General features: G+C 45.4%; 1 protein-coding gene across 1 annotated transcript in view; it reads left to right on the plus strand.

The window, feature by feature from the left end:
- Window positions 1–7483: 7483 nt before the first annotated feature.
- The window catches only part of PREX2 (phosphatidylinositol-3,4,5-trisphosphate dependent Rac exchange factor 2), a 300944-nt gene continuing 286174 nt past the window's right edge, over window positions 7484–22253 (plus strand). Inside the window, exon 1 of the mRNA XM_090040116.1 lies at window positions 7484–8030. Coding sequence (XP_089896242.1) covers window positions 7623–8030 — 408 coding nt within the window. The 5' untranslated portion in view covers window positions 7484–7622. The remainder of the gene's footprint in view (window positions 8031–22253) is intronic.

Here is a 22253-nt window from a genome sequence, read left to right on the forward strand (position 1 = left end):
TGCAAGGAAAGGGTGTTAAGAGAACAAATGCAGTTCAAATTCAAACTCAAGGTGTTTTGAATTTATTGAACAGCCGTAGCAAAGAATTTGAATGGAAGAAATTGAATTGATTTCACACATGTGCTGGATTGACACACAAGGGGAATTAAAAATCCCCATGGATGGGTGGGCATTTAATTTAATCGGCATTACCTCAACCTGGTGAGAATAAGTGCATGACTGGGATGCTAATGTCTCTGTTCTAACCTGTTGAGGGTAAGGCAGAGTGGTAAAAAGATGTGAAGAGGGAGGAACTAAAGATATTTGGTGTTTTAGAGTTGTCTATAGTTCAAATCTATAGGATACTGTGCATGCATGTGAAAGAATAGACATAGTCCAGTAGGATAACTGGTAGTTTGTTACAGATCACTGAATCAAATGAGACATCAGGATGAGTTGTTCCTTGGAAAAGCTATGCCTAGACCACAGCTTTACCATGCCTGGCAGTGGTGCTCTCAGACAAGGTATGTTGTTCCTGTGCATACTTGCCCCCTGACTGGAAACAGTGCAGTTGTATTCACACCTGTTGAGGGTGGACAAAATTGTCACTGTCACTCTGACCTGCAAGTATGGCCAGTCTTCATACTCAGTTTAGGAACGCTGACATGACATGGCCCATACCAGCCATGCAATAATAGAAAAAGTCTTGCTCAGCACCAATATAGAGTATGTCCAGTGCAAATAGTCTTTGGAAAATTTAGCTGCTAAGAGGTGGGATGGAGAGTGGAGACTACAACTAGAAGCCAGTGGGAGATGGGGTGAGAGCAGATGAGATGAAAGGAAGGGGGGAGAAATTCTAAAAGGTAGAGATTTTAACTATGAATCTGGATGCATGAGACTCAGACTTACTGGGAAAAGAGACTGGAATGAGAAGCCTCAGGAGTGGGGAACTAGGAGGAAGGAGGAAAGGAACCAAGAAGGGGTGGGGGGACAGAACTAAGATTTGGAGATTTGGATGAGAAGTCTAGTGATGATAACTGGGAGTCAATGAGGTTAGAGAAAATAAGACAAGAACCCAAAAACAAGTAATTGAAATGGTAGGGTGGTTATTAGGGCTGGCGGGGACAGTGATGGTAAGACTGGGATGAAAAGCCTGAGGAGCGGGACTGGGGCTGTGTAGGCAAAGTGAGTGAAAATGGGATGAGGTGCTAGGAGGGGAGAGGGCTGATGGAAGGACTGGTTGGAGGAGATAAGCAGAAGGTGTCAGGCCTGAGGGGAAATGTGCAGAAGAACCTATGGCCCCTGAAGAATGCTCCCCTCCACAAGCCAGAATGGATCTCGTGTTTCCCAAGTCCCACCAGATCCTGACTATCCTAAATGTTTGTAGAATCTACCAATAAAGGGTTTATTAGAGCTCCATGTAGGAAATGACAACCTACTACTGCTACAAGGTACTCTCTGTAAGTTTCTGCTCTCCAGCCTAAAGAGCTAAGCTGTCCAAAGTGCTGTACAACACACTGGTCCTGGCACCTTACCCCTTGACTTAGCATTGTGGCTATAATCTTAGGTATTTGAACTTGGCTCAGTACATTGGATCTGCCTCTTGCTTCCATCCCTGGACTTGACATCTCTCATGATTGACCTCGAAGACCATGACCTCTGCATGGTTTGTGACTACTGATCACAGGCTTCAGGCTGTAGCTACTAGCCAAGACTTTTCTGATACTGTTATTTCAAGTGTCAGAGATCTTAGTGGTAGATGTAAGAGTTTCTGTGTGGGTTGAAGTATGATGTCATGTCATGAAAATGCTATTTTATTAGTATGTGTTTTAAAAGTACCTACTAGGTTTCACCGAAAAGCCTACTTTAAGAGTGTTCTTAAGGGTTCAGAATCAAGAGTTAGGAAATGCTAGAATTAAGCTTGCTTATAAAATCTTATTTCAGTCCCTTCGTATGAATGCATTATGATACAGCATTTAATTAAATGATAATAAAATAATTTTTCTACAGGAGCCCTATCTTGTTTCATGCATAAAATAGGCTTGCTTTATGGGTAAGTCAGTGCTGAGAAGTGAAGGAGGTTGCCACAGTATTTGGAAAGTGTGAATGAGAGGCAGGTGCTTGCAGGAAGAGAAGGGGTAGTTTCATTTTAAAGTGTTTGAATGCTATCCTGGAGAATTGGATCTTTGCATCTTCCACAATTCTCATGTAATGGTAAGTAAACTATTTAACCCAGACTGTGCGTGGGTGGTTGTTAATTGTGTGTTCCTCATTTTCTATGCCCTGGCTTGATACCCCAGTTTGACATGCATAACTGCTGGGCACTCAGAGCTGCAACAAAAATCCATGGGAGCTGTGCTTTGAACATATTAAAGCATTAAGTAATACAAAAGTATGCAAAAAATGGGGTCCTAGGAGTCTCAGATTGGACTTCCAAAATTAGTTGATACCTTTTTGTTTTTATTTTCTGTGCCACAGCTACCTGTCTGTGAAATGGTGATCCTACCCTTTGGTTAGCTTGCAGAAGAAATATAAAGACAGATAAATGGTTCTTGATATGATGATAGTAAGCACCACAAAGTCTATCCTCAGTGTAAGATTTAAATAACATGCATTAAAAAAAGGCCTTGGGGCACACTTTGAACAATGAAGAGAAAACCAAATAGCAGATGATTAACTGAGCCATGCTCAGCATGTGCATTAACTGAAGTAGGAGATCTCTGGCAAAAAAAAATTACTATGTGATCATGTCATTAAAAACTGTATCTTAAGGTACATGCATAATGAGCCTGAATTAGAGGTTTGCAGGAAGCATCAAATCTGCCATTTCTAACTTTTGAGTGCCTGGGTTTGCAATTTTTGCTTATATTTTCTGTGTGTAGTATGACTAATTGACCATCTGATAAACTTCCTGAATGTGGGAAAGGTATAGATGCCTCAAAAATTTGGGCTGATGTCAGAGTTAGTTCAGTGTCTCAGGGTGCTGAAGAGGTACTTGAAATGGGTGATCTATGGTTCCTGACCACAATATCTTGGTTCCTGACCACAGTATCCTGTCCACTGGAGATAAGAGGCATAAGCCAGTCCAAAGCATACAGGAACATGGAGGATTTCTTAGTGTTCCTCACCAGCACTTATACTCACATCCCCTTCCCTACGGACTGGTAAGAGCAACTGTAAATCCAACACCAATTTATACTGTGGTAAATGTCAGTTCTGACTGATCTTGGATTTTATCAGCTGTTGCTCAGCATTGTCAATGAGCACACCTGGCTACACTGCTTGTGGGGAAAATAGGGGGGGATAAGGGGTGGGGAGCCATAATATATGCAGATCAGGGTAATACAGTGGCTCTCAACTGGAGTGCTGTATCACCCTTTCAGGGGTGCTGCACTGCTGCTGCTGCATGTCTCTTGCACAGTCAGATTGGGAAGGGCTGTAGCATGAGCATGTGCTTCTACCTCCATTAGTGTTATCTGATAAGACCAAAGGAGGCTCAGGAGTACCTGAATTTGCCACAGTCCTTCCCTGGTCTAACCCTGCACAGTGGTTTCCCAGAAACAGGCTTATGGGGCAGATAGAGCAGTGGTGACAGCATTGAGGTAAGCTGAGTCTTAACTGTGGTGATACCAAGTTTTAAGAAATTATGGAGGGATGCTCTGAATCTAAAAAGGCTGAAAACCCCAGGGGCAGCACATTTGAGGGAGCCACTGCTGGGCTGAATAAATTTCCTGACTAGACATGGCCCAAGTGCTTTTGAGAGCACTGTGATTCGAGGAGGTGTAGGTACTATCTCAGGGGCACACAGTTATTTCAGGCGGAGAGCCGTTTACTGAGTTTTGGGAAGCTGTCGAGGCCTGCATTGGTAGCCCTGCCCCTTGACAGATGTCCCACCCCCTGGTTGCCACCTGGTGACCAGAAGTCCCACCCCCTAGCCACTGACCTTTGCCACCAGAAATCCCTCTCCTTGCCCTTGAAAATAGTCCTTTCAGGAAGGGGTTTTGCCATCTTGGAACCAGAAAAATACCAAATTATATTCTAAGAAATGAACATCTACAACATTCATTAATTTGATTAAAAAAAATATTTGGGTCCTGATTTACATTTGTTTTTGTAGTGTACCATAGAGGTGATTGCACAATAGCTTAAAATTAAGTCTTACTCTTGTATATTGTGAGGGGCTGTTCGTGTGTGGGTATGTGAGGTGTGGGGGAAGGTATGAGTGTGGGGGTGTGAGTGTGGGGTGAGGGAACATGTGGGTATATATGTGGATATGTGGGGTGTGCATGGGTATGGGGTTTGTGGGGGCCTATGTGTGGTGGGAGAGTGGCTGGGATGTGTGAGGGGGTGTGGGTTTTGGGGTCTGCATGTATGGCAGTGCAAGGGGGGTGTGAGTGCATATGTATGGTAGGGTGTGCATGTGGGACTCGCCCTATGAACACACACACACACACACACACACGCACATGTATGCACACACCCTCCCTCATTGCTCTCTCTGTCTCTCTCTCCCCTTCCCTTATTACAGGGATATGCATGCACATGCACTCACATGCACAAACATCCTGCCACTTCTGGCTCTGGGGTACCTGCGTGGTCCCTGTGCTCCCACAGTTCAGTGATGCAGCTGGGGACCACATGGTGCTGGAGTGGCCGGCTAGCATGCAAGGAAGGAGTTAAAGCTGTGGCAGGCTTCGGTTGGTGGGGTGGAGGAGGACTGCCCCTGGCTCCTGTCATCTTTGACAGGCAGCCAGGAACAGATAAATATACATTTTCAAAAATTTTTAAGCCTCCCCACCCCCGGCCCCAGGCCAGATAGAATGGCCTGGTACGCTGAATCTGGCCCACGGGCCATATTTTGCCTGCCACTGTACTATCAGAAGCTCTATACCTGTGTCCCATACTCATGTGTATGTATACAATGACCCCGTGCCCATGTAGGGTAAACAGAGTATGCACGGTAAAATTTATCTTTACAGGAGATAAATACTTCTCTCTTTATTTTAGGTCAGAACTTTCCAAATGGCAGCCTGCATCTGGCCTGTGAGGGATGAAAGTGTGGCTTGTTGGCTTCTGGCCAGCTACTACTCCCCCTACTACTTGTTGTGGCTGGCGTCTGGAGGTGGCCCAGTATACTCACTGCCTGGGGGTCAGGGGAAGCTTGGGCTGTCTGCCCAGCTGTGGCGGCAGAGGAAAGGCAAGGTCTGGGCAGGGGTGAGGAGACAGCTGAATAGGGGCTTGTGCATTAGTGGAAACAGGAGGGCACTGTCCCACATGGCAATGGTGGTAGGGGGAAGAGTGGGCTCACATGACAGTGTGTGAGAGGGGACTTGCTAGCTTGATGGCATCAGTGGGAGTAGGCTTGTGCTGTGCTGGTGGGGGGAAAGGGAGCTTGCTAAGCCCACACAGCATTAGGGTGCTTCTGTAGTAGCAGAGGTGGGGGCAGCTCATGCTGCTTGCGTGGCAAGGGGGCTGTGTACAGTGTAGGTTGCAGGGACCGCACATCATGGGCCCTTGAGGTATGTGGCTCGGGGCCTGTGACTAGTATTGCATGCAGCCATCAGCTGCTTTGAAGTTGAGGAGCCCTGTTGTGGGTGTGGTTCATGTCATAAATTGTGATAGGAGTATGTAATGTGGACATGTAAAAGGGAAGCAAATTGGGTTGATTGCTTGTTCTGTTATTCCTTTGCATGGCTTTGTGGCAGATTTGAGAATGTGTCCTGCTTAACTGACTACTGAGAAGGGCATTAAGGCCACCTAATGGATCAACAGTGTACATGTCAGGGTGGGGACACCAGCTCTCTCCAGCACCATGGACCACGGGCTGGGATATGAGATGGTATGTTCATTAGCCCATTTCGACATCTATGTTAACTTGTAACCTAGATTCTGGGTGATTCCTGTGCTCACCTACCTTTCTAAGTATAGTAATGACATTAGCAACCCTACTCTGAGTCACAGGATTGGGACAAAGAAACATATTATTCTATGATTTATGTTCAGTAGTATCCAAGCATTTTTGTTAGGACTGGGGGTCCAATGTGTTAGGGGCCTTGCAATTGCATAGTCCCTACTTATCCAGTTGTGCCCAGAAGACCCAACAAACTATTGTGTTAGGCACTTCACAAATATAGTGAAAGACAGCGGGTTCCCTGATAAGCCTGCGGTCTAAATGGGGAAGACAAAGGGAATGAGAATAGGTGAAGCTGTTTAGTCAAGATTACACACGAGGCCAGTGGCAGAGCTAAGAATAAAACCCAAGGCTTCTGATTCATCTGTCCACCAGACCCTGCTGCTTCCTTAGGTCTCTACTCAGTCAGGCAACATGTTAAATGGCTCCAGTTCACTCTTCCTTAGGATATAGTGAAAAAGTGTATTGCCTTGACCAGATTGGAAGTTGGATGGATAGCTAAGAACGTGCGTCCCTTCCGAGATCTATCAGAGGGAACAAGAACAGGACATCCTAAGCCTGGCTACAAAGACACATGCAGGAGAAATATGAAGGCATTTGGGAAACCTTGGCAAGCTATCATAACAAGTGGCACCATCCTCTCCATCAGGGCATCAAAGTCCACAACAAAAAGTGAATCCACCAGCTTGAAGAGAAAAGAGCCTGTAGGAAGGAAGAAGCTCCCAAACCACGACGTATACATTTGTAACCACTGCCACAGATTATGCAAATCTGATCTTGGACTGTTCAACCACATGAGACGCTACAAACCACCTATGTCATAGGTTGCAATATCCACCATCTCCCGCAGACGAATGGATGTCAAACAAACTGCCTTGACCTGGAACTTTCAGATGGGGTCTAGACTTTGTTAACAGTTTTGATCTTCAGATAAGGTTCATAGACTCAAACCTTTCATTTGAATCCCCTCCCCCTGCCCCCCCAAATTAGGACTATGTCAAATTAAAGATTTTAGGTTTGACCCCTCCTGTAACAAAGACGACATTGTGCTTATTACGACACACATTTAATTTTTCAGGGACTGACCACCCCACCTCAGTGGGTCTAATGACTTTGTGGAGGTTGCAGTTCTCTCCCTTCAGTGTCTTCAGTTATTGTGCAACTCTGAACTCCCAAGTGGGAAGAGAAACCCGCATGACCTGGCTGGGTTTCATATTGCTTTGCTTAAAAAAAAAGAAAAAGAAAGAGAGAGACCTCCACTTAACCTAGTGTTTCTTGAAGTATGGCTTTGTGTTGTCAGGTCAGGTCACATCAGGTCACATTTATGATGAATACAGCATTTGCATACACACATATCTATCTGCTTATACACTTGAGGATATAAACCTTGTATGCATCTCTCTCTCTCTTTCTCTCACACTCACACACACACACAGAGTCTATAAGGTGCGCTATGTGTGGAGGGTGCACGAGGAGCGGGACCAGCTCTGCGGCTGATGATTAAAGCAACAAGGAGCCCAGCTAGCCAGGGGCATTTTTCAACTAATCAGTGAATTCTTATCCCTTGAAGCTAGAGCCCTCCTCCAGCAAGGGCCAGCTCCAGCGGGGGACTGTGCGAGGCAGGCAGGCGCTGGCACGCAGTCTTTCCCAAGGTTGTGTTTCCTTTCCTTTTTCCTGAGATTTGGCGCAGGGGGAAGGGGTCGGAGTCACATGGCTACAAAGCTTTTGATGAATGTCCAAGCTGCCTGCGCCGGGGCTTTCAATCCCTCCGTCACGCAGGGAGCCGGGAGAGCGGGGAACCGGTGACCCACTCATTTCCTATAGGCTGTGTCCCCTTCCTGACGGGAAGAGCGCCCGCGCTGGCGCTGCTTTGTGCTCCGGGGCCCTGGCCGCACTTGCGGAGCCCCAGCATGTAACTGAGCGGGGGCTCGCGTTGTCCCCTCGCCCCGCGGGCAACTTTCCCTGCGGGCGGGCGGGCGGGCGACGAGCCGCGGGAACAATGACAGAGGAGAGCAAAGGGGAAGGGAAAGGGGAAAGCGGGAAGGACCTGGAGAAGCAGCTTCGCCTGCGGGTCTGCGTCCTGACCGAGCTGCTCAAGACGGAGCGGGACTACGTGGGCACCCTGGAGTTCCTCGTGTCGGTGAGCGCGGGCGGGACGCGGGGCACTTGTTGCAGGCGGGGCAGCCGCGAGGGCGCGGGGGGGCTGGGGCTCATCCTGGCGGGGGGGAATCGGGGGTGGGGAGCGATGAAAGCCCCCCCGTGGGAGGCGGCAGTGGCGTGGGCGGATGGATGGGTGCGTGGCGTGGAGCTGTGGCTTTGCGGGGGAGAGCGCGACCCCCCCCCGGGTCCGAAATGGCTGTCCTGGATGTCCCAGGGGCACGTCCCGGGCGCGATGCTCCCGTCAGCTACGCTTCCCTCCACTTTGGGAGCCGCTTGCGAGGCAGTTCCTGGACACCGGCCCTGGGGCAGGGTAACAGCGCGAGCAGGGGGGCTGCAGCAGCTGTTCGGTATTAAAGCCACATGTGGCCTCGTCTCCGTCTCCCCGCGCTCAGTCTTCATTGCAGCCCTTTGTAAGGCGCCGCTCGGGGGGGAGGGCCGCGCTCTGCGGCAATAACACATCTTGGAGAGTGTTTTGGAGCAGCTGGGTTCGGCTCCATCCCGGTCTTTACATCCGTGTCCATAACAAGCTGTATTAGCCAGTACCAGGCTTCCTACTAACGTTGCCCTTTGGTAGAGCTAAAAAGAGTGTTGTTGTCTCTAGAGAGTCAAACGTCTCTTTCCTATTTGCCCACAGTATATCAGTGGCATCACTTGAGCTCTCTTTGGGATAAACAGATCTCAAGTCATCGGCTTGGTTTTGCACGGGGTCTCCCATAATAGTCCTGGCATTCTTCCCTCCTCCCCCATCCTGTCTGGGGGGAAATCTTTCAAACAGCAAACTTCCTGCTTAGCTTTCTGAGATCTGAACTTTCTGCTTATTATCATGGAAGAGGAAATTCTCAGCTTGGTGGTGGCAAGAAGAATAGAAGCTCGGACCCCACAGTGAAATCAGCCCTGCAAGAGTAGCCTTCCCCTCCTCCCACTTTTATCCTTAACATCACCCTGAAAAACAATAAGCCTGCAGGTTGCTTTCTTCTTGCATCTGAATGCTGTAGTTGTTTCAATTAAGTGAGATTATGGCTGTACAACTGTATTAGACTGTGCTTCCATGTAACAGCCCTGCTGTGCTTGCTGATAAAAATGTTGATTTTAAATATGGAGTATCTGAAAATTGGTTTTCCGGGCCAAATTTGACCTACCTCATATTATAATGCCTAAATTTACAAAAATGTTCAGTTATTTGAATGTTTCAATTTTAGAATGTCCCACTTGAGATTTATTTCAGGGTTTTAATGTTGGAAAGCAGGTACTCAGGACTTTCTAAATGCCAGGCTCCTTAAGGTATAACAGTGTATTCAGGCTTCCTTCACTTTTGAGAGTTAAGAATTTTCAAGGGCTGATACAGTTTACAGGGAGAAGTTACTAACCTTTTTCTCAGTACCTCAATCATGTCCCAGAAACACCATCTCTAAGACTAAGAGAAGAGTTCAGGCTGTATAACAATCTTCTCCATGGGTTCTCTCTTAAGATGTCAAGAGAAATGGTAGTAGTGGATTTTGTTATAGGGACACCTGTGGGGTAGATGGAGAGACTAAATAATCATTGATAGTTGTGCTGACGTGATGACCTGGAAGCTGAAGCCCCTGTTCCTAGGGGTGGGATAATTTTTACATTAGTAATTAATTACTAATTAGTTAAAAACCAGAACCCAGGGCTCACTAAGCTACAGAGTTAGGCTCCTTCTTGCCAGTTGGCATTGTGGTCCCATGACTTCATTTCTTTTGGCCTACTTTTTATCAGAAGAGGTGTTGAGGCTCCTTATCAGCATAACCTCTGGTCTGATGTTCAAGTAAATTCTCCCGGGAAGGGTGAAATGGGCATTAAAATTCCCTCAGCCTGAGGAAGGCCTATAACTTAGGTGTCCTGCTTTCTGAATGCTTTAACCACTCCAGTGTTATGTGAAAGATGGGTACTTAATTTCCCTCCCTTCTTCAGCATCCGTTTTGAGTGGGCATGACTGTGGGTGCATTGTTTTGTGCTGAGCTCAAAGCGGCCTTTGTGAGTTAGGTGTACTCCATGGGTAACTACTAATTCTGGCATCTCTGGGCACTTTGACAAGGTTTAGGCACCTCCCCACCTCTGATCTGGAGCTAGAGTTAGCTTAGATTCTTTAAGTGGATTGCTCTTGACCAGGCTCAGAAGCCTATGTCTAAGTGACTAGGGACCTTTTTGGACCAGAATGTAGGTACATAGTGAATTTAGATGATCATGTAGATTTGCAGCTGCTGGAGTGGAGTTGATCTGGTATCCTTTTTTGACTTAGCACCTAAGTTCTGCCAAACTTCTACTTAGGCACCAGGGCTAGGGACAGACATTCAAAAAGCCTGAATTGATTCAACCCTTGCAGGTTAGTCTAACCTGGCTAGGCTAAACCAGTTTGTAACTGCACAGACATTCTCTTCAGACTGAGGAAATTGAGGCACATGCCTGCAGTGGCTCAGGCTAGAAGCTGGGGGATGCTAGAGCAGCCCTCCCTTCCCTTCAACACTGCAGAGCTGCGGGTGGGCATGGCCAGGCCCCATCAGGACTCTGATTAGGGAGGTTTGCCTTCACCATCACAGGCTTTTCCCTGCTGGCTGCTCAAGGAGTGGGAGTGTTGCCAGACAGCAGCCTGCAGCTACCACTCTGAGGCAAGGTGCAGGGGTAGGGGGAAGAAGGGGAAGGGTGTGAAGTGTGCAGTGCATGCATCTGTTGATGATACCTGGCTTTTGAATCTCCCTCCCTGCTTCTTTATACTGTCTGCAGCAAACTGATAGGCCAGCAAGCCTGCAGGAGGATGATAACAGTACTTACCACCCCACTGGTAAAACAATTAGAACAATTAGTTCAAGCTCTTCTTAAACAGCTTTTTCCAAGGAAGAAATGGAGGGATAGTACCGGCTAACCTGTTGATTAGCTCTAAAAAGCCCTAAGCAGACCCTGTTTTGTCCGGCTGTCCCAGTGAAACTGGAGACACATGCACAGACACCTCTCAGCATTAGCTAGCATACCACATGCCTAGGGTCCATGGGGCTGGGGTCTGGGGTCTGTGCTGTTGGAGATGGGATGGAGGGGAGAATCCCTGCTTGAGCAGCAAGGGGGATGGGGCAGGGGGAAGCCAGGCAGACCCTGCTGTACCTGCAGTCTCTGCCAGAGCTCTGGCCAGGGAGCAGAGGGGCAGGGCCAGCTCTGCTGTCCGGAGCAGAGAGCTGAGCCCAGAGAGCATGCTGGGATGCTGGGAGAATCTGGTTTACCTTAAACCAGGAAGGGGTCTATGATAGACATTGCATAAATCGGTTTGACCTAAATCAGTTAAGTCTAATACTACATTCACTCAGGTTTATCTTAAATCAGTTTCAGCCATTTTGAAACTGGTTTATATGGACTGAACTTACATTCTGTTACAAGTTTAAACCAGTTTCTGATTACTTAAACTGGTTTATGTGTAATGTCTATGTGTAGCCCAAGGATCTGGTCCTTGTTGCTACTGAAAATTTTAACAGTTTCCACTGGAATTAATAGGAGCATAAAATATTTATCAAGATAAAAAATAAGTTAGGATAAGGTCATGAGATGAAGCCCTTTCTTGTGGGGTCCACAGAAATAGATTTTAAGCTTCATGCAAATGAAATGAAAGCATAGGGCATGCAGGTAGTAATGGGGAAGAGGGTTTTTTTTTGGCAGTTTCTGCAAGTCTTATATAAAATATTCAGAAAGGAAATTTTATTTGGCCATCTTATGCATTATAATCAGATTTCTTTGAAGAGTGATAGCCTAAGATGACTTAAGCAGCACTGTGATTATAGTGAGAGTCTTAGCAATTCTAAGAAACTGAAAATAGGTACGGAGCTGATAATAAGCTGGGGGTGGGTGGGTATGTGAAAAATAAGGTAAAGCATAATTCTTCCTAATAGATGTATAATAATGTATTCTGGCAGACACACTTTGTCAAGCTCATCATGAAGAAGACAATATACAATAATAGAAGCATTGTGACTGTGAAGCTATGTGCGTGTGACAGATTTCTACCGGTTTAGCACTGGTGGTCGGTGGTATGAAGAGTGTCCTCTTTGGCTGATATGCAGCTGTGTTAGCAGAAGTATCTAGGCAAGATACATTTATACCAGTAAAATTGCATTTTTATTGGTATAGCTTAGTAATGTGAGTGTAATGCAGGAAGAACCAGGAGGCAATCTGCAGAGCAATGCTGGCTGTTAATTTGAACTACAATTCCCAGAAACCCCCAGGGGCTGGGGGCAAGGGAAAAGGGAAGAGGAATTTGAGGCTGGAGCAAGGGGAAGAGAGCAGTGTGCATGTGGAACCTGGTTAGCCCTACGTAGTGGAGTGCACAGTGGAGCTGGAGATCTGACTGGCTCAGTCAGCCAGGACTGGACTGAAGGATTGGGACTCAGATGCGGGGGCAGCTGTAGGCTGCTGCTTGAGTGCTTTAAGGACTAAAGGCTTGTTTGGGGATGTCTCCAGAGGTGTGTTGGGGAGTGGGGAGGGGGGAGAAATTAAGTGTATGTTACCACAGTGTTGATGTTTCTTTTACCTTTTACCTATTCCCTTTCTTTGGCCTGTTGGCTTGTGATGATAACCTGAACAAGTTTCTATATAAAAGGACGGGTACACTGGTAACACATAGACGGAACCATGGGTTGCATATTAGGGCACCGTAACTAGGATGTTTGAGACAGGTGTGGCTGTCCTGTAGTAAGATCAGAAAAGTTGTCAGAGCAGACTCGATTAATCAAGCCTGCTTCACATGTGAGCTGATGTGCCTGGGGCTGTGTTGTATGCATTTGTATACATGGCGAAATGCGTGTCAGTGCGGAGAAAATGGCAGCGGTGTGCTTTTCAGCTAAAACACCTTTGATGTGTTTTAAAAGTGCCTGGTGCTGTGACACAAGTGTGTGTACAAATGCCCTTAGATAGCCATGGGTAATGTTCAATGGAATACAGGAGAATTGGAAGATGAGTTCAAGTTAAGTCATTGTGGCCTGGAGCCTGAGCAAGTGCGGGCAGTGCAAGTCGGGGCAATCTGCCGCCCCGACCCCTTAGCCTGGGAAATCTGCTGCTTCCCGGGGGCCCGCATCCGAGACATTGCGGAGACGATCCCGCGGCTCCTCCGGCCCACAGACCACTACGCCATGCTCCTTATTCATGTGGGCACCAATGACACGGCTTGGAGCACCCCCAGCCAGGTCATGAGGTGCTACAGGGAGTTGGGAGTGGGGCTTAGGGGTCTGGGAGCTCAGGTGGTGTTTTTGTCGATCCTCCCAGTCTTGGGCTATGGGCTGAGGAGGGAGAGGAGGATCCACGCGGTGAACCAAAGACTGCGGTGCTGGTGTTATCGGGAAGGCTTTGGCTTCCATGACCACAGCCCGCTTTTTGGCGAGAGAGGCAGCGAGCTGCTGGGAAGAGATGGCCTCCACCTCTCTCCCCTGGGGAGGAGGCTCTTCTCAGCCAGGCTGGCTGACCTGCTCCACTGGGCTTTAAACTAAGCCCGCTGGGGGATGGGGAGACTACTGCCCCTGCTGGCCTGCTGAACGGCCCTTGCAAAGCCAGCGGACCAAGGCACTTAAGGGGGCACTTAAGGGAGCCCACCCCTGCCCCAGCCCTGGCACAACCTGTGGGCAAGGCAAGAGCCCCCAAGGGCACACTTGCCTGCCTGTACACTAATGCCAGGAGCCTGGTCAACAAGCAGGACGAGCTCGTCCTCCTGCTCAATGCAAAGAAATATCATGTCATTGGGATAATGGAGACCTGGTGGGACTCCACCCATGACTGGACCACGGGTATAGAGGGCTATACCCTATACAGGAGGGATCGTGTTGACAAAAGGGGCGGGGGTGTAGCTCTCTATGTGAAGGAAAGCTACATGTCCCTGCAAGCTGATGTTGGCGACCGGCATGGACAGCTAGAGACCCTCTGGGTAAAAATTCGTGGGGAATTCGGCACAGGGGACACAACGGTGGGAGTCTACTACAGACCTCCCACTCAAAGTCCCGAGCTTGACCAGGAGTTCGCCCGGGAACTGACTGTGGCCACTTGCTCCAGACCCTTGGTTGTCATGGGTGACTTCAATTACCCGGACATCTCGTGGGAAGATCACTCAGCTAAAACTGAGCGGGCGCAAAGCTTTCTCTCGTGCATGGATGACCTCTACCTGACTCAAGAAGTCTATGGGCCAACGAGAGGCAAAGCGCTGCTTGACCTGGTACTGGCTACGGGGAACGACCTAATCGGCGACCTAGTGATTGATGGGAAGTTGGGTGACAGCGACCACGAGCTGATCACCTTCACCATCCGCCGTAAAGCTGGCAAGTCAGTCAGCAACACAGAAGTCCTTGACTTCAGAAAAGCCGACTTTGATAAGCTCAAGAGGCTAGTCGGTCAGGCCCTCAGGGACCATGACCCCAGGGAGATGGGAGTTCAAGAAGAGTGGTTGCTTCTCAAGGAAGCGATCCTCAAGGCACAAGCCAAATCTATTCCAACACGGAGGAAAGGCAGCAAGAAGGCACAGCAGCCCCCCTGGCTCTCCAGAGACCTAGCGGACCTACTGTGGCTAAAAAGGAAAGCCTACAAAGGATGGAGGACGGGATTCACCTCCAAGGAGGATTACTCCACGCTGGTCTGGTCCTGCAGGGACCAAACCAGGAAAGCCAAGGCTGCAACTGAACTCCAACTAGCTTCAGGCATCAAGGACAACAAAAAGTCCTTTTTCAGATATGTGGGGAGCCGGAGGAAAAGCAAGGGCAATGTTGGACCCCTGCTAAACCAGATGGGGCAACTGACAACTGACGCCCAGGAAAAAGCCAACCTATTATATAGGTACTTTGCGTCAGTCTTTCATCAGTCACATGGGATGCCCATGCCTGCTATGGGACAGGGAAATCTGGGTGAGGGGGATCCCCTACCCTCCATTAATGCTGACCTCATGAAGGAACACCTTGAGAAGCTGGATACCTTCAAGTCAGCCGGCCCTGATAATCTGCACCCCAGGGTACTCAAGGAGCTGGCGAGCGTCATAGCCCAGCCCCTGGCACGGATCTTTGAAAACTCCTGGCGCTCTGGTGTAGTACCCGAAGACTGGAAGAAGGCCAATGTGGTGCCGATCTTCAAGAAAGGGAGGAGAGTGGATCTGGCTAACTACAGGCCCATTAGCCTGACTTCTATCCTGGGGAAGATCTTAGAAAAGTTTATTAAGGAGGCCATCCTTGAAGGACTGGCCCAGGCTAACATCCTAAGGGATAGCCAGCACGGGTTTGTTGCGGGTAGGTCTTGTTTGACCAATCTCATTTCCTTCTATGACCAGGTGACCTATCACCTGGACAAGGGAGAAGAGATTGATATCATATATCTTGACTTCAAAAAAGCTTTTGATCTGGTATCCCATGATCACCTCTTGGCCAAACTGGCCAGTTGTGGCCTTGGCTCCACCACGATCCGCTGGCTGGGAAACTGGCTTTGTGGTCGGACCCAGAGGGTTGTGATTGATGGCAGTCACTCATCATGGTGCCCTGTGACCAGTGGGGTCCCTCAAGGCTCTGTCCTGGGACCCATACTGTTCAACATCTTCATTAACGATGTGGACATTGGAGTCAGGAGTGGACTGGCCAAGTTCGCCGATGACACCAAACTTTGGGGCAAAGCATCCACACCAGAAGATAGGCGGGTGATCCAGGCTGACCTGGACAAGCTCAGCAAATGGGCAGACGAGAACCTCATGGTGTATAACACCGATAAATGCAAGGTTCTCCACCTTGGGAGGAAAAACCTGCAGCATCCTTATAGGCTCGGCAGTGCTACGTTGGTTAGCACTACAGAAGAAAGAGACTTGGGGGTCATCATTGACCACAAGATGAACATGAGCCTGCAATGCGATGCTGCGGCTAGTAAAGTGACCAAAATGCTGGCGTGCATCCATAGATGCTTCTCGAGCAAATCCCGGGATGTCATTCTCCCCTTGGTGAGGCCGCAGCTGGAGTACTGCATCCAGTTTTGGGCTCTACAATTCAAAAAGGATGTGGAGAAGCTTGAGAGAGTCCAGAGGAGAGCCACGCGCATGAGCAGAGGTCAGGAAAACAGATCTTACGATGACAGGCTGAGAGCCATGGGACTCTTTAGCCTGGAAAAGCGCAGGCTCAGGGGTGATCTGATGGCCACCTATAAGTTTATCAGGGGTGACCACCAGGTTCTGGGGGAACGTTTGTTCACCAGAGCGCCCCAAGGGATGACGAGGTCGAATGGTCACAAACTCCTGCAAGACCGTTTCAGGCTGGACATAAGGAAGAATTTCTTTACTGTCCGAGCCCCCAAGGTCTGGAACAGTCTGCCAGCGGAGGTGGTTCAAGCACCTACATTGAACACCTTCAAGAGTAAATTGGATGCTTATCTTGCTGGGATCCTATGACCCCAGCTGATTTCCTGCCCTTTGGGCAGGGGGCTGGACTCGATGATCTCCCGAGGTCCCTTCCAGCCCTAATGTCTATGAAATCTATGAAATCCTGTTGGAATATGCAGACTGCCCCCTGATTCCTCCTGCTGTTACATGCATTACATTTACACTTCAGCTTGTTTTATTTGAGATGGGATCAGAATAGTTATAGTGTACCAGTACAGGGACTGTTTGCTAGCATGGCTGCACCCATGCTAGAATGTTTTGTTGGTATTCCCCGAATGGCTAGGTATTCCTTTTGTAGACAAGTCCTTAACTTGTATCAGAGCTATACAGTTCCATTTGTCTGCTCACTAGGAGCATTTTGTTCAGGTATTCAATATAGGGGTTGCTTCCCCTTATCCATCTATATGGATCCAATTTAATTTTTCACCTCTGGTGTTATGTAACTGTTCCTTTTTAACTGGCTCACATCACAGATCAAACCTGGGTAAAAGGGCTTGATGTAAATATACAAGTCAGTCTTTTCTTTTGCTTGGTGATAAATTGTATTAACCTATGACCTACACATACTCAGTTAAGACCTTTCTATTGGAAAATATTAGGCAATAACAGTTTTGGTCCCATGATAGCAATGTGCCTAAACATTTAGATGATGGATATAAACTCCTGAAAGTCCGCTTCAGGCTTAATACAAGGAAAAGCTCCTTCACAGTTAGGGTGTCCAGACTGTGGAATAAATGCCCTCCAGAGTGGTGCAGTCACCTGCCCTGGAGGTTTTCAAGAAGAGACTAGACAGTTACCTCGCTAAGGTCTCTTGACCCAGTTGCCTTTCTGCCTAGAGCGGGGTGGGGGCTGGACCTGATGATCTGCAGGGTCCCTTCCAGCCCCTAACAATCTATGAATCTGCTAATCTAAGTGTATGTAGAATTTACTTAAAAGGGGCTGCATGTGCACTTACATTCTTATTACACTTCTAAATATGGAATACTGACTCAGGAGAAATGAATTTGAATGACGCCATTGGTGATGGTAATCAGCTTTGTGGCTTCACTAGCATTGCCTCTCATATATATTTTTAAACATAACAGAGTCACTTAATACTCCATGTAATTATGAACCTATGTAAATGTAATTAAGCTTTCTTCTTCTTGTTTTAGACAGAGCAAAAGCAGATTAACTGGAAATAAATTAGTCTTTTTTTAAATATAGTAGCTGGTGGATATATTTTTATATTGAAGAATATAGCTGACATACTTTGCTGTGAATATTTTGCTTAATGTTATATTTAACATGATTTAGCATAGTCATAGGGAAGACCCTTACCTGTATTACAGACAGTTGTCAAGCTGTTGGTAAAATTGCTGAGAAAGTAAGTATCGCTTAAAAGTAAAGAACCTGAGGGACCTTAGCTGGTTTAATTTATGATATTCTAAAACGGTATGAGGTTTAATTGTTGTGCTATGCTTTGCATGCAAGCTTGGCCAATAAAAGCAAAGCAAGCCATGGAGATCATTAATATATAGGTATGTAGCAGGTGTTCCTTTTAAAGGTAATTTGGTATATTTAAGGATAGGTAAGTAAAGAAGACATATTTAAGGAAAATATATTTATTTTGGAATGTAAAATAAAAATGTAGTATACTACTTTTGGCACTTTGGGGAGAATATCTTTGGTGGAGAATATCTTTGGTGGAGAGTTTATTTTTATAAGAACATTTTTTTCTGGAGCAATTTCATTTTCTGACAAATGTGATACTGGTGGGAATAAAAGTAGCACTTGGGGTTAATGTTCTGAAGCCTAGTAGCTGAATTTGTGATGACTAGTTAGCTAAGTCCTGTAGCAATCAAATAGGGGTTTTTTAAATGCTTTTAATTTAATATGCCAAAATACACTAAGGCCCACATAGTTTTCTTTATGTGAGAATGACAGTTTGTAGCTAGTAAACTTCACAAATTTTATTCCTTCTAGCTTCGTTCCAAGAGTAGAGTAGGTGCAGTCTTCTCTATTGTCATCACTGTGGAGTGAACAAAGGACTTTGCCTTCCAAAGGTATATGTGATGTTATGGGCAGTAAAATGCTTGCTTATCAGTAGACAGTTGCACTTTTTGCTTTTAAGGTTTCATGTCTAATCTTACCTTTTTGCATGGCAGCACAATTACTCAGGATCCATATTTCTATAGGCTCCCACAAACTCCTTTTGGAAGCCATCACTGTTTCTTTGAACATTAGCCCTTAAATTGAATTAGAAAACTGCACGGCTTTCCTCCCCAGTTTCCTGCTCTGAGTGAAATCTTGGTCCGAGGGAAGACAGTGGAAGATTTTCCTTCAATTTTAGTTGGGGCAGAATCTGTCTTTCCAGCAACTGCCAGCAATGAGGAGCCTGAATGCTGAGTTTAGACTCCCAATATGGTAATATCACACAGTAGCGTTAAATCCCTGTGTCTGACAAAATAGTTATTTAGAAATAGTCTTATATGGTTGTGATTTGGATCAAGATTTGTGAGAAATATATTAATCAATTACTAGAATAATTAATGACTTCATTATGGTTTGTATAATTTCACTTATATTTTATAAAAGGGTTTTAAATGAATGGAGGGGAAGGATTTTAGCTGGCTGCATTTTTTGATAAGGTTAAGTGATTTCCTGTTCCTTTATTGAGTTAAAAAAACCCAACACATTCTATGGCTGCTACATCATAAAAAATCCAAAAGGAAGTGCAAACACAATTACCATAGAAAGGCAGCATCGTTTCCATTCACTTCCAGTTCTGCTGTTTTTAACATGTGTAAGCATTACTAAGTGAAGAAAAGCTTGAATGTGGTACTTTATTCTTAGACAAAGTTACATATCAACAGCACCACCTGTGGCCTTTAACAAGGCTGCTGATAAGCGGTAAAGAAAGTGGTTTATTTATTTCTGTATAAAGAAAACAAATGTGGCATCTTTTACAGAGTTTATTAGCAAGACATTAATTTCCTAGCTCACTAAGTTGAGGACAGAGTTCACTTGAGGTCTGATGATTAACAACCCTCCCCCCACCCTATTGATGTTTTTAAGGGAACTGTTGATTATTCACTTTAATTTGTTATTAAGTTTGGTGATATTTTAAGTATAGTTTGTAAATACTGCACCATATTTAGTACAACTATTTTCATCTTTATAACTGAGTTTTTCTCATATTGATCCACAGATGTGCTATGCATTTTGTAAAACTGTGCATCCAGAAAAATTACAGCTGTTATTTTAGTTCTTTTTGGGTAGCTAACTAATGAAATATATCTGTCACATAGAAAAAGAGAAATTTTTGTTTCATAGCATTTAGAGAGAATTTTTTGTTCCTAAAACTAGTTGCTATAGGCTGACTTGGCATGTATATGAAGAGAATGTTTAAGATCATTATATAAACTTTTTAAATATTTTGCATTTTTAAGACTAGCTCTATCTGTTAGCTCTGTCTTATAGCTAAGACCTGAGAAACTTGGTGTAAATAGCACACACACATGTGGAAGACTTACTGCTAATTTAAGAGAGACTACTTCAGGGAAATTATTAAAAATGTGCTTCACCTTGACTATTAAACACAGTCTAACAGCCTGAGTCTGTCTGGAGTGGTCATGGAGAAACAGTTTTTTCAGACATGTCTAATTGCAGCTTCTGTAACTGATACACAGAGGGGTTAAAACCAGAGATTCAGGATATATTTTTTAGGTTCACTGTGGAGACCCAGAAAATGATTCTGCCAGTGCAGTTGTTCTGGAAGGAAATACAGATACTTTAATATGTGTATTCTTCACATTGAAGTAAAAAGGATCTGGACTGACTCCAAAATAGAGGAGTCAGAATTGGCTGTTGTTGGGTAGGGGACAACATATCAGCCCCCAGGAAGCAGTGAGCGTGTCTGTCTACTGAGCATTATGTCTGTGTTAGAAAGTACTGGAAGGAATCAAGCTAATTTTGAAATGAGTATGAAGTAATAGAATATGTTCACTATTTAGATTCCACTCTTATAAGCAAAAGTCTGTAAAATTCTGTGTGTGTAACTTTAGGTAGCAGTTTTGTTTAATCAAATCATCACTTATTTTCTGCAAGTTGGTTTCATTATACCTTAATATAAATGCAGGTTTGAATGAATCTGTTTTGGATTAAGCAGGCTGCTGTCCTTGAAGAATGTATTTCATGCCTACCTCTTCCTCTGGAAAATGTTACCTGGGATGGGGGAGTTGGGGTTGGGGGGCGTTGAAGGATGTAAAGGACAGAGGAAACTTGCTGACTTTTTAGCTTGATAGAGGAAGGGGTTTGGGTGTGAAAGGTTAACCCTGCAGAATTTGTCTTTGATAAATGAACTACTCAAAAGGGTATGGAGCAATTGGACAAGAAAGGTTAATACAATAGATTTGGTTTTCTGGTGCCTTTTGTATTTACTGCACTAGGAATTATTTTGGTTCAGATTTCTCTAAAACCTGAAACCACATGTCTCCTCATGGTGCCTCAGCATTTTAGTTTGGTGCTAACATTTTGTATTAGTGCTCTTTCCCCTGTCCAACTTTTGAAAAGTAAGGGTAAATAAATAGGCTAAACGGTGTTTAGTATACAATATTGAGATCCAGGAAGAAACTTAAATATGAAGAGATTTTTGTTTTCCATTATGATACATTTTGCTTAGCTGGTGAAAGTGTCTTGCATTTCTGTAACACTTTCTGGTAAAATAGCTCTAAAGGCTTTACTTTCCCTATTAAATTAAATTTCAACAGCCCTATAAATGGAAATAACAGGCGTAGAGAGATTTTCAGTTTGCACCCCCACGGGAAGTTTGTGGCAGATTAAAAAATGTAACTTAGTTGGGTTGATTCCTAACCCTGTGCTTTAATGAGGGGGCTGTCCATTTCCTTATGTACATTTTATGCTAACATGTACATGTACTTTAAAACAGATGAAAAATTGTGCAAGAATAACTTTTCAAACCCAATTTCTTTTTGTACAGTTATTTTGCTCCCATACATCTTTGTAGGATGTTGACAGCTTAGGTTATCCTTAAAACCTCATTCTAGAGACAGACTGAAGATACTGGATATTCTTACTATCCTTGCAGTAAAATAGTTTGAGGCCCTAACAATACTTAAGATTTCTTCTTTGCTTCTAGCAGCCTGGCTTCCACATAGGTCATAAACCTAAAGCAAACTTTGTAACACATCTCCAATTTTACTCCAAAGTGGTTTCTATCTTTTTGTGTCATTGCCAGATGTGTATGTAAAGCTTGAGAAGCTTACTCAGCAGGACACAAATTGCAAATACTGTAGGTGTTCTAGCAGTTCAGTGCAGAAATACAAGAGAAGCAATTAGCATTCAAGACTGTGGATGCAGAAGAAGTAGAGGGCAGGCTTTTACTCCAGCCTCATTTCTGTGAGGCACAAGTCCCATGAGAAGCTGGTATGTCTTACAGAAAATGTCCCAGGGGAAACTTCCTGTTCTCTGCTCTTTCCAACAAGGCACTTATTACATTTTTCAAATTGGCTTTGATGAGAAGAGTTCCTCTGGATAGATTTACCTACATCTCAACTCTGAAATAAATACCAGTTGTTTTTGGTAATATTTAATCTGAGATTGCCAGGTCTTGCATATACTGATAAGTTCACTAATTAAATAAAATGTTGCTTCATAATGATAGCTGAGGAAGACATTGATGTTACTTGGCAAAGAATATTTAATGCACTTTTTATATTCTGTCCACACTAACTGTACTGATGATCAGGATTCTTGGTTTTCCGTTTCCACGTGGAAAGAATGGAAAAAAATATGGATTTCCCCTTTTGCCCAAGA

This window comes from Crocodylus siamensis, chromosome 3, assembly GCF_052110815.1.
Source record: "Crocodylus siamensis isolate JL-2025a chromosome 3, ASM5211081v1, whole genome shotgun sequence".
Lineage (NCBI taxonomy): Eukaryota > Metazoa > Chordata > Crocodylia > Crocodylidae > Crocodylus > Crocodylus siamensis.